At 32.1% G+C, this 12,287-nt stretch overlaps 1 protein-coding gene across 1 annotated transcript in view; it reads left to right on the top strand.

Moving 5' to 3' along the window:
- Window positions 1-10,034, top strand: part of LOC136825045 (uncharacterized) — a 97,372-nt gene extending 87,338 nt beyond the window's left edge. The window contains exons 2-4 of the mRNA XM_067081099.1: window positions 1,649-1,764; window positions 4,286-4,410; window positions 8,072-10,034. Coding sequence (XP_066937200.1) covers window positions 1,649-1,764; window positions 4,286-4,410; window positions 8,072-8,325 — 495 coding nt within the window. The 3' untranslated portion in view covers window positions 8,326-10,034. The remainder of the gene's footprint in view (window positions 1-1,648; window positions 1,765-4,285; window positions 4,411-8,071) is intronic.
- Window positions 10,035-12,287: the final 2,253 nt, after the last annotated feature.

Below are 12,287 nucleotides of genomic sequence, written 5' to 3'. Positions count from 1 at the left end.
ATATTGCTAAGTGCAGACGAATAATTTAACGTCATCTATAACCTACAACACTCACTGCTGTTATTACCGAACAATCGATGGATAGTGTGCCTTCCCTCGACGGAAAACCTTAGAAAACATTTGTAGTTCGTCAGACATTTTTTTTTTTTTTTTTTTTTTTTTTTTTTTTTTTTGCTTTGTTAGATTTCTGACGTCACTTCTTACAAAACTAAGAAGTAAAAGATAAAAAAATAAAAGTATACGTGTAACCTGTTGCAACTCCATTGATTAGCCTTTTGTGCTCTGAATATTTGCATTTGATAATCTCTCAAACCCGTATTTGTATAACTATAAAGAAGATATACTATATATATATATATATATATATATATATATATATATATATATATATATATATGTGTGTGTGTGTGTGTGTGTGTGTGTGTGATACATATACACACATACATACACTGATACATAAACACACAAATAAATTTCAAGATAAAAGCATCAGGACTTACATACATACATACACATACACACTCCATAGAGCCCTTTAATAACCCAGAACCATTGTTAGAGGACCCAAGTCCACTGATTATAATAAAATACAAGTTGATTACCTTTATTTTCTTTTTTATTAATTTTACACCTTATTTTTCACTACTATCATCAAGAATTTGTGCATTTTTCAGAATTCAGGAAGCATTCGATTTGTTCTATATCATTTTTGTTTATTTTCACACGAAGCACCAGCGTCTTCTCTTGTGAAACAAAGCTGAATATTGTTAATCTACTTTATACTGACCTCCATTCGTGATTTTATACCTTACTACCCTACAAACAATTCTCCTTGCATCTTAATAATTACTTATATTTTTGTCTATTTATTCATTAATTTGTTAATTTATTTCTTTTCTTTTCTACTGACTGATCTTTCTTTCTGTATTACCAATTACGTTATGTTACTTGTTTCTATTGAACATCATTATATTCTTTGGAAGCTTGAATTTCTAGTCAGTGGCCCCTATGGGCTTTTACCATTTGAATAGGGGTTCATCCTCTGAATAATAATAATAATAATAATAATAATAATAATAATAATAATAATAATAATAATAATAATAATAATAATAATAATAATAATAATAATAATATAAACAACACCATATTCTTTGGAAGCTTTAATTTCAAGTCAAAGGACCCTGAGGGCTTATTACATTTGAATAGGGGTTCATCTTCTGAACAATAATAATAATAATAATAATAATAATAATAATAATAATAATAATAATAATAATAATAATAATAATAATAATAATAATAATAATAATAATTGTTTTTTTTATAAAGCTGTGAGTATCATCATAAACATTAGCGTTGTTCTGGAACGTTGTTTTAAACAAGAACTCCAAAAATACATATAAGAATACGTTTATATTATCAACAAAAGATAATTTAGCTATCTGTATCTTTATGGCGTCACTGACCACCGTTAGTACAACGCCAATTTTGAGAGTTAAACGATGCAAGTTTTTCTACGAAAAATGAAAATTATCACACAGCCGCCATCTGTATTCATTTTCTCTAATAATTAGCATTGTATGAGAAAGCTCAATCTTCCGTTATCAACGCTATTAATGACCAAAAATAATTATTGTCCTTCCAGATAAACGTTCAGTTCTCTGACCCGGTGGATTCCAGCAACCACTTCATCAGCATACCCATTGGGGGCAACGGGGTAGACCCAACTAAACTCTTCAGCCCGGCTTCTGGAAGGCTTGGGTGAGTTATCCTGCTTGTTATTTGCTGCTAATTAGTTATTTTATGTGTTGCTAATTGAAGCTTTTAAGTTATTGTCTGTTGCTAATTAAGGCTGTAAGTTATTATCTGTTGCTAATTGAAGTTTTATTTGTTACAAATTATTTATTATGTGTTGCTAATTAAAGCTTTAAGTTATGATTTGTTGCTAAATAGTTATCATGTGTTGTTAATTGAAGCTTTAGGTTATTATCTGTTCCTAATTAAAGTTTTAAGTTAGTTATTATTTGTTGCTAATTAAAGCTTCAAGTTATTACTTTGTTGCTAATTAGTTATTATGTGTTGCTAATTGAAGCTTTATTATCTGTTGCTAATTAAAGCTTTAAATTATTTTTTGTTGCTAATTAAAGTTTTACATAATTATTTGTTATTTTTTAAACTTTTAGGAAATTTACTTAAATTCCTTAAGTGTGGCGGCAATAACTGCAAGTGGTCTAAATATAATAGGTGTCACTAAAAAGACCCAATCAGACCAGGTCATCAAAGTGTTGTCTTTAAACTTGACAGTAGCATAAGTCTATAAGTTTGAGTCAACTTCAGATAATGCAATAATCTTACCAAAAGAAAATTTTTATTTGGCTATATAAGTCCAAAGACTAACGTTTGCTTCAAAGCAAGCATTACTTTTCATACTTTAATCAACTATTTTTAACTATATAAGTCCAGAGATGATCGTCATCTTCAAAATCTGCATTACTTAGCTTCCGTAAATCAACTCGTTTAGCTATTTAAGTCCGTAGATAAAGTCAGCTTCAAAAAATGCATAATTTGGATTACTTAAATCAACTATATTTAGCTATATAAATCAACAGGTTCATGTTAGCCTCAAAAATGCATTACTTAGCTTCCTTAGATCAACTCTATTTAGCTATATAAGTCCACAGATTAACGTTAGCTTCAATCAGTGCAACGCTTAGCTTAGTTAGATCAACTCTATTTAGCTATATAGGTCCACAGATTAACGTTTTAATAAATGCATTACTTAACTTCCTTAAATCAACTCTATTCAGCTAAATAAGCCCAATGATTAACGTTAGCTTCAAAAACTGCACTACTTACCTTCCTTAAATCAACTGTTTAGCTATATAAATCAGGTCCACAGATTAAAGTTAGCTTCAAAAATGCTTCCTTAAATCAACTCTATTTAGCTATATAGGTCCACAGATTAACGTTAGCTTCAAAAACTGCTCTACTTAGCTTCCTTAAATCAACTCTATTTAACTATACAAGTTCACAGATTAACGTTCCTTCAAAAATGCTTCCTTAAATCAACTCTATTTAGCTATATAGGTCCACAGGTTAACGTTAGCTTCAAAAATGTTCTTTAAATCAACTCTATTTAGTTACATAAGTCCATAGATTAACGTTAGCTTCAATAAATGTACTACTTAGCTTCCGTAAATCAACTCTATTTAGCTATACAAGTCCACAGATTAACGTTAGCTTCAAAAACTGCATATATTTAGCTTCCTTAAATCAACTCTTGCTTAGCCTAGGCGATGAAAAGTGGGCCTTGATTGCATTTACTTTACAGTAAAGCCATTCGTATTTTTTACAATTAAGTGAGGCTAATACGGATATTATGGACCATTTCCTTGCCACAATAATTCTTTAAATATCTCAAAATAACCAGATAAATAAATAAGTAAATAAATAAATAAATAAGCAAATAAATAAGTAAATAAATAAAGTAAATAAAAGAGTAATTAAGTAAATAAGTAAATAAGCTAATAGGTAAATATATAAATATATGAATAAATAAATAAATAATTAAATATTATATATATATATATTATATATGCATACATACAAATACATATACTCACATATAAATACATATATACATGTATATATACATTTCTATGTGTGCGTGTTTGTGTGTGAATCAATAAATAAATAAAAGAAAGCTAATCTCGTGCATATTTCTAAACTGTTACTTTTAGTGATTATATATCTTTTTTTTTAGGTGGTTAGGTCGATTCCAGGCCTGTTCTAATCAATGTACTTTCACTGATGAGAGATATTAGACCTATTCTAATCAGGGTATCTTTAGTGATTAGGTCGATCTTAGGCCTATTCTAATCCTGGTACTCCTAATGACTGGGTTTATCTCAAAACGTAGTTCTATCATGCTAGGCCTAGTTATTTAAGTATATCCCAATTCTCTAATCTGACGGTTTAAAGATTAGATCTTAGTAATTAAGTATACCTCAGTTATATTCACGCTACCTTCACAGTTGAGAGACATTAGGCCTATACATCGAACCTAACATTTTCTAAATTCATTGATAAGAGATATTAGGCCTATACGTCGAATCTATCATTTTTCTAACTTGCCCTTTTTGGCTGCTTTTCAGGCTTCACTGATGAGAGAGATTGGGCCTCTAAGTCAAACCTATTAATTTCTACTTTCACTGATGAGAAATTAGGCCTATACACCAAACGTATCATTTTCTAACTTTGCTTTTTTGCCGCTTTTTTTCAGGTTCAAATACAAAGTAGCAGGTTTCCGCAGGCGGAGACGATACATAGTCATATTCACCGGGTTTCAGGGAACCGAAAAAGTATCACAGACTCATATAAATGTCCTCTCGGGTAACGATGACGGAGGTAAGTGAAAAATAAAAAGTTTCATGTTCTACACTTACGTAACCAATTTTATTCTAGACTTGCGTAACCAGTGCCATATTCTAGACTTACGTAACCAGTGGCATATTCTAGACTTATGTAATCAGTGGTATATTCTAGACTTATGTAACCAGTGGTATATTCTAGACTTATGTAATCAGTGGTATATTCTAGATTTATGTAACCAGTGCCATACTCTACACTTTTCTAAGCAGTGTCTTACTCTAGACTTGTGTGACTAATGTCATATTCTAGACTTAAGTAACCAGTGGTATATTCTAGACTTACGTAACCAGTGCCATATTCTAGACTTTTCTAAGCAGTGTCCTACTCTAGACTCACGTGACTAATGTCATATTCTAGACCTATATAACCAGTGGTATATTCTAGACTTATGTAACCAGTGCCATGTTCTAGACTTTCCTAAGCAGTGTCTAACTCTAGACTTATGTGACTAATGTCATATTCTTGACCTATGTAACCAGTGTCACGTTCTAGACCAGTGACCAATGTGATATTCTAGATTTGTGTAACTAGTATCATATATTCTAGACCTGTGTAACCACTGTAATATTCTACACATACGATTCCCAAATAGATTCGTTTATTCATCTACTTCGCCAATATCATAAATCTAGACACCAGTGTGTGCTATTCACACCAAAAATATTATACTTTAGCCTGGCTACTATACTGCATTCAATTATTTTAGGTCTAAGTAAAATGTATCAAATTTATGACACTTTTTCTTTCTAAGTAGATACAGTGTCAGCCCCTAGTCCTTGAGTAAAAAAACTTGCTTCTGCTTCTTTCTGCTGTCAGTTACCAGTATAACAAAAGGCTGCGTTTGTTTACTGTTCCTCTACAGGTTAATAGTTGGTTGCCATTAATATGAAAATTATGTGTATATAACTACATATAAACATACACACACACACACACACACACACACACATATATATATATATATATATATATATATATATATATATATATATATATATATATATATATATATATATATATATATTACACGATTAATCAAAGCCCAGATACACACAGTGACTAGGTAACGATCTATCCCAAGGACATAGAACTCTCTCTCTCTCTCTCTCTCTCTCTCTCTCTCTCTCTCTCTCTCTCTCTCTCTCTCTCTCTCACACACACACACACACACAAAGGGTCATGCCTTAGTCGATGAAAGTCATTTCTTATCACCAGTTTTTTACCTCTACCATTCCATCGATTAGCTAATGGTGTCACCTTCTGGTTTCAATTGAGTCTTAGGCCAATGCTGCTTTGAACCAACGGCCTGGGCAAGTCAGGTCTACTATAAAGGTTAATATTAATCAAATTAGCAAGTTAGAGTAACATTGACGAATGATTACTTATTTATTTTAAATTAATGACACTATTACTTGACAGTCATGAGGATATTACTGATCTGATTATCCTGTGAGACAACGGAATATAACATAAGTTGAAGAATGAATAGGCCTAATCTGAGAGTATATTAGAGTTTTCTCATAGATACATACATACATACATACATAAATCCTTATATACATACATACATACATAAAAAGATAGATAGATAGATAGATAGATAGATAGATAGATAGATTATTTCTCAGACTTCAGTCAAAGTATTCTTCCTGAGGTCACACACACAGTCTTGTGTTGTTGTCCGTAATTTATCGTTTTCATTATCGTCCTCGAGTTTGCGACGAGTGTATTCATCAATAGGTCACGTCTCTCTCTCTCTCTCTCTCTCTCTCTCTCTCTCTCTCTCTCTCTCTCTCTCTCTCTCTCTCTCTAGTACAGAGTTGAAAGACATTTCAACAAATGTTTATAAATTTCTTTACTTTCTTTATTTATATTTTCTTTGATGTCTGTCAGTCTTGCTAAAATATTCTTTCGGCATATAAACAAGAGAAAGTATTCAGAAAACTTGACGTATAAACTAAAAAAAGTATGACGGAAACTTGACGCATAAACAAGAGAAAGTATCACGAAAACTTGACGCATGAACAAGAGAAAGTATTAAGAAAGCTCGACGCATATTCAAGAGAAAGTATGACGGAAACTTGACGCATAAACAAGAGAAAGTATTAAGAAAGCTTGACGCACATTCAAGAGAAAGTATGACGGAAACTTGACGCATATTCAAGAGAAAGTATGACGGAAACTTGACGCACATTCAAGAGAAAGTATGACGGAAACTTGACGCATATTCAAGAGAAAGTATAACAAAACTTGACGCATATTCAAGAGAAAGTATGACGGAAACTTGACGCATAAACAAGAGAAGGTATGACGAACACTTGGCACATAAACAAGAGAAAGTATTAAGAAAGTTTGACGCATATTTAAGAGAAAGTATGACGGAAACTTGACGTATAAACAAGAGAACGTACGACAGAAACTTGGCGTGTAAACGAGAGAACGTACGACAGAAACTTGACGTGTAAATAAGAGAAAATAAGACGAAATCTTGACGCGTAAATAAATGAAACTATGACAATAACTTGACGTGTAAATATGCAATATCCTAACACCAGTAACTTCCCACTCGATCTGGGAAAAGTACACGATATCCCCACAACAAATAACACAATAACACATAAATGACACAAAATATCAATTTACAAAAGCACTATAGACCTACAACAGTTCACAATAACATTGAATATTAAAATATAGTTGAAATACGCTGATACGAAAGTTATACGTGTCTTACCATGAGAGTGCTGTCAGTGGGTACATCCGAGGCACTTGTTACAATTATGCGCTTATAAATCCAGAAGCACTTGTTACACTTGCAAAGCTACGAGACACACTTATTCTCGAATTGCTTATCTTCGAAGTACACTTAATGGAAACAAGACAAGGACGACGTAGACATTTGAGCTTCAAGTTACAGGAACACGACTGCCCTATGTTGGCCGGACGCCAAACTGTAAAAGTTCATTATAAATAAGTATATTTATAATACGACCGTAATCTAACTATCTATCTATCTATCTATCATATATATATATATATATATATATATATATATATATATATATATATATATATATATATATATATATATATATATATATATATATATATATATATATATTGCATTTATACATAATATTTATACATTATATATTTTTTTCTTGAAAAAGTAATGCAACTTTATATATTTAAAGATATACCATTTCAACTTAAATTTACAAAAATGCTCATAATATAATCTTATGATATTGTTCAATCTTGCTGTCCAACCTATCTAACTGTTATGTCTCAGTCCAGCTTGGGATTTTCTCCTATTTCCACCTTTCGATCCTTGCTGTCCAACCACTCAAACTCTTTACTTCCATTTTTCATTGTCTATGAACTGAATGGCCAAGAGAGCCCTGATCAATGATTAATGCCCTATTTTTGTAACCTTTGCAAAGGACAGCATTTACAATTTAACATTTTCTGGATATCTCTTTAACCTTGCTGCCCAACTCCTCCAACTCTTTGTTTATAATGTCTTGACATCTAAATGGCCCAAGTCCTTGGCTTGACAGCCTAAATCTCATGAAAATAAATGAATAAAATACCATTTACAACTAACTGTTCAACGTCTATTTTCGTATCTTTGCAGAGGACAGCATCTACAACTTAACCGGCATATTCCTAGTGTTGGGAATCTCCACCATCATCATGGTGGTGGTGATGGTGTGCGTAGGTTACGAGAAGCTCATCCACAACAAGAGCGAGGAATGCTGCGCCTTCCTCTGCTGCAGGAGGAAGAAGAAGAAAATCCCGAAGGCGTCCATCTCCCCGGAGCCATTGATGGTCACTGACGGGAGGCCCGCGGACGAGACTTCTTCTCTCGACTCTAACCCGAGATACTAGGGCTTTCCTTAGTTTCTTTCGCTTCTTCTTCTTCTTCTTCTGACAAGCAGAGGCAAACGGGCGAATTTATGGGGTTAATATAACCTCACAGTGTTTAATATGTTTACGTCAGAAGCTCTGACTCGAATGTGTCCGAGTGAAATGAGATTTAAAATCTCGGCAGAGTTTTCCTTGCGGTATGGCGATAAGAAATGTCCTTTTTGTTATATGTTTTTCATAATCCCCCCAAAAATTTCCAAGTCTTTATGTTAGTACTATATAAAATAAAGTACTCTTATTTGTCAAATGAACCTATTTTTACTCCTTAGCTTAGGAAAACCTAAATATACAATTGATAAGAGCCTTATCATTTCTGCCAAATTCTGTTACGATCGAAAATAGTCAAATTTTTCTTTACCCACCTGACGTTGCACTACCCATAGGCGAAGTAATTTCACTTCCTTCGTCATTTATCTGCCAAGAAAACAAAAGAAATGGATATTTACAGAATTGTAGGACAAACGCATAAAAATCTTAACAATGACTAAAAGCATAGGTCTAGTTATTTCCCGAGTGAAAGCACTGTTGCGGGAGAAATGCCTTTGCAGGGTGAAAGTTTTCATGAAAATTGAGAGAAACCCCAAAGAAAGACTTTAAAGAAAGCTGTGTGAGATAAAACTTGGCCACTATGATGCTTCAGGACACGACGGACACATGGGAGAATTGCATGAAAAGTTTGAAACTGAAAGATAAAACCAGAGTGAAGTCACGGCGTCGTTGGAAGCTGATGATGTTAAACCTGCAGTATTTACGTCTTCTGTTTGGATGTCAAGCAGAGAAGAAACGTGTATTTTAAACTTTATATACTACAAAAGAGAATTCGTAAACGCCAGCATCTGTAATCACTTCTGATCAGTAGCTGATAGATCATAGATAACTTTTAAAAAAACCTTTCGAGAGATTTTTACTTCATTCATACTGGTGCTTAACTATGAAATAACTACAGGAAAGTATGAATTCTCTATGTCATATTTACTCACAGTCATCACATTAAAAAATAAAAGTAAAACCCACTTTTATCATTTACTTGAAACTTACATCTCCTCCTCACAGTCAACAAGTGTACATATATATACTTTAAACACTTTTTAACCTCCGTAGGCCTAGATAGGAGCCAAGGTGGTTTTTCAATATTATGCCAAATAAACTTAGGTAGTTCGTTGTAGCGTAAGAAGCAAATTTCCTACCAATTTATATCAAGTTTAGGACTCGGGTCACGTCAGGTTTGAATCGTGTCACGTGGGTTCTTGACCTGTCTCCTTCTCTCATTATTACTGATCAGAGGACTGCAAGATATCATGGTTTCTTTTCTCATTTGAGTCTCCAGAGTCGAATATTATCAGGTAGGCCTAGCGCCAAAACGATTAGGAGTAAGATGTTGAAATACTCTCATCATGAACTCGTTCTATACAGCCAACTGTACTGTAGCACAAACTCCCTTTTTGTATTACATTCTGTTGAGAAATATGTCCAGGTATGTGTCGTCTTTGTAATGGTATGTGATATATTTCACTTACCCCAAAATATTAATTATATATATGGTTAAGGAAAATTAGGGCAAGTAATTATAGCAGATTAGTACAAACTTGGTTGGGGTTCTCTTATGAGTTATATACAGTATATGTTCATTTATGACGGTATTTATTTAAGTCCCAGCTTGTGTGTGTGTGTGTGTATACAGTATATATATATATATATATATATATATATATATATATATATATATATATATATATATATATATATATATTATATATATATATATATATATATAATATATATATTATATATATATATATATATATATATATATATATATATATATATATATATATATATATATATATATATATATATATATACACCCAAGCTGAATTGCTCTCTATTTCAATTTTAAATTCCCAAATGAGGCTATCTCTCTTTCAAACATTATTTTATTTTCTGATGTTGAAAATATGATTTCAAAAGTATCTTATTAACTCCATACAATACCTGATTTCTCCTGGACTTAATACATATCTATTCATCTATTTATTAACTTTTTTAAAAATTATCCATTCTCTATTCTATTGACATTTTAAATCTCCTTCCCAACTTGTTTTGAAATGCACGACCTTCTAATATCTTTCTGAGGAACGACGCAGTTACTTTTTGGCAATACGAGACAAGTGTCTTATATCTGTTATGACATTGTCTTCTATCAAATATGACAAGTGTCTTTTATCAAACACTAGCAGTCTTTTTCGCCGGGCACCTGGAACCAAGAGAAAGTTTAGGGGGGAAAGTTAAGGAGAAACTTAATATCTCTTTTAAATATTCTTAATATTTTTAATCAATATTTTGGAAAAATATTTTTTTAAATTTTTTTTATTTCAAATACTTTTTTAAAGATATTTAATATGGATAAATCGGTAAGAGTAAAATTCAACTTTTTTGTCTCATATATATTTGACTTATATTTAAAACTAAAGTCAACGTTAATAATACTCATATATAAGGGATGTTTCTACTTTATTTCGCTTTCTAATGCTTTTTATCGCTTTCACAAGCGGTTCTTTTATTAAGTTTCTTCCTGTGACTATTTTGGACTGGTGGGAGAAAAAATTTAACATTTTTGTCTCACGCACATCTAAAATTATATTGAAAATAATCAATCAGCTTTAATAACAAACCCCTACAAATGATTACTGTTTTCAATTTTCGCTACTTTCCCGAATATCAGATGCCTTCAATTTCTCCGCAGATTTCTTGAATCCAGTTGCCACAGCAAAAAGCTGCAAATGCAATATATCAGTGTCTTATTTAAATGTTGAAAAGAGGACCACTTCTGTACAGAAGTGATATAGAGGATGACTTGTGTAAATTATTGGAAAAAAGTATTTTGTAAAAAAAAAAAATTATCTCTACTTGTTTCTTCTGTTGCAAAAATAAACAAAAATTAAAATTCCCATTGTATAGGCGAACATCCCCCATGTTATGAAATTGTGAAATCATTTTGTTTTGATGTACTGTGCAGAAAGGAGAAATAAAAGAGAATAAAAGAATTTCTGGTGCTTTTGTTTCTCCCGATTTTGTTTTTAAAAGTTGTGTGGATGGGACTTTGGACCACAAAATAAGCGACGAAAAATATCACTTTTATACAAAGTCATAATTGTTATTGTGCCTTTAAATGCTCGAGGTAAATCAGGTGGACATTACTTTCCTTGTGTTTATTCGAATTTTTCAAAATTGAAAAAGCAGATCAATGGCTTATCTTTATAGCTACATAAACCTTCCATTATCTATTACCAATATGTGCCCAGTGTACATAGGTCATTACGAATTTTATCCTACTTGATATAAAAAATATTTGAAAACGCCAGCTCCTAACTACCAACTTGAGAGAAATCCTGTTTGCCCTGAATGAAAATGAATGAATGGATATTGGTTTATTCATGCGTTTGTTATTCATCTTATTCATTTTATTCATCGTTTCACTATTTTCGAAATGTATGACCTTTTGATGTCTTTTGCACATACATAAAAAATGACTTATCAAATTAATCCGCGTCCTTCATCTAACATGCAATGCCTTAATAAACCAGGCTTATCAATGCATAGTTGTATCTTATCGCATATGACAATGCCTTCGTCACATACAACCGAGATATTTACTGAATCCAATACCCTTACCACTACAGCGGTGTCTCTTACTGAATACGACAGTGTCTTATAAAATATATTAGTGTCTTTAATAACTGAATGTATCCTAAGGTCTTTTAACAAATACAACGACGACTTAGGATACCGTTAAGTCAAAAAAAACAATAAATAAACTTTGTGTCTACGAATTACTCGCCAGTCTGCAATGCCATCAGTCACTCCGGTGACTTAACTCTCGTCGTGAGTTGCCATAGAAAACACTGGTGCTTCTTCTTGCGTCC

Source organism: Macrobrachium rosenbergii, chromosome 36 (assembly GCF_040412425.1).
Source record: "Macrobrachium rosenbergii isolate ZJJX-2024 chromosome 36, ASM4041242v1, whole genome shotgun sequence".
Classification (NCBI taxonomy): domain Eukaryota; kingdom Metazoa; phylum Arthropoda; class Malacostraca; order Decapoda; family Palaemonidae; genus Macrobrachium; species Macrobrachium rosenbergii.
Note: the sequence above shows the minus strand (reverse complement) of the source record. Positions and strands in the feature narration are given on the sequence as shown.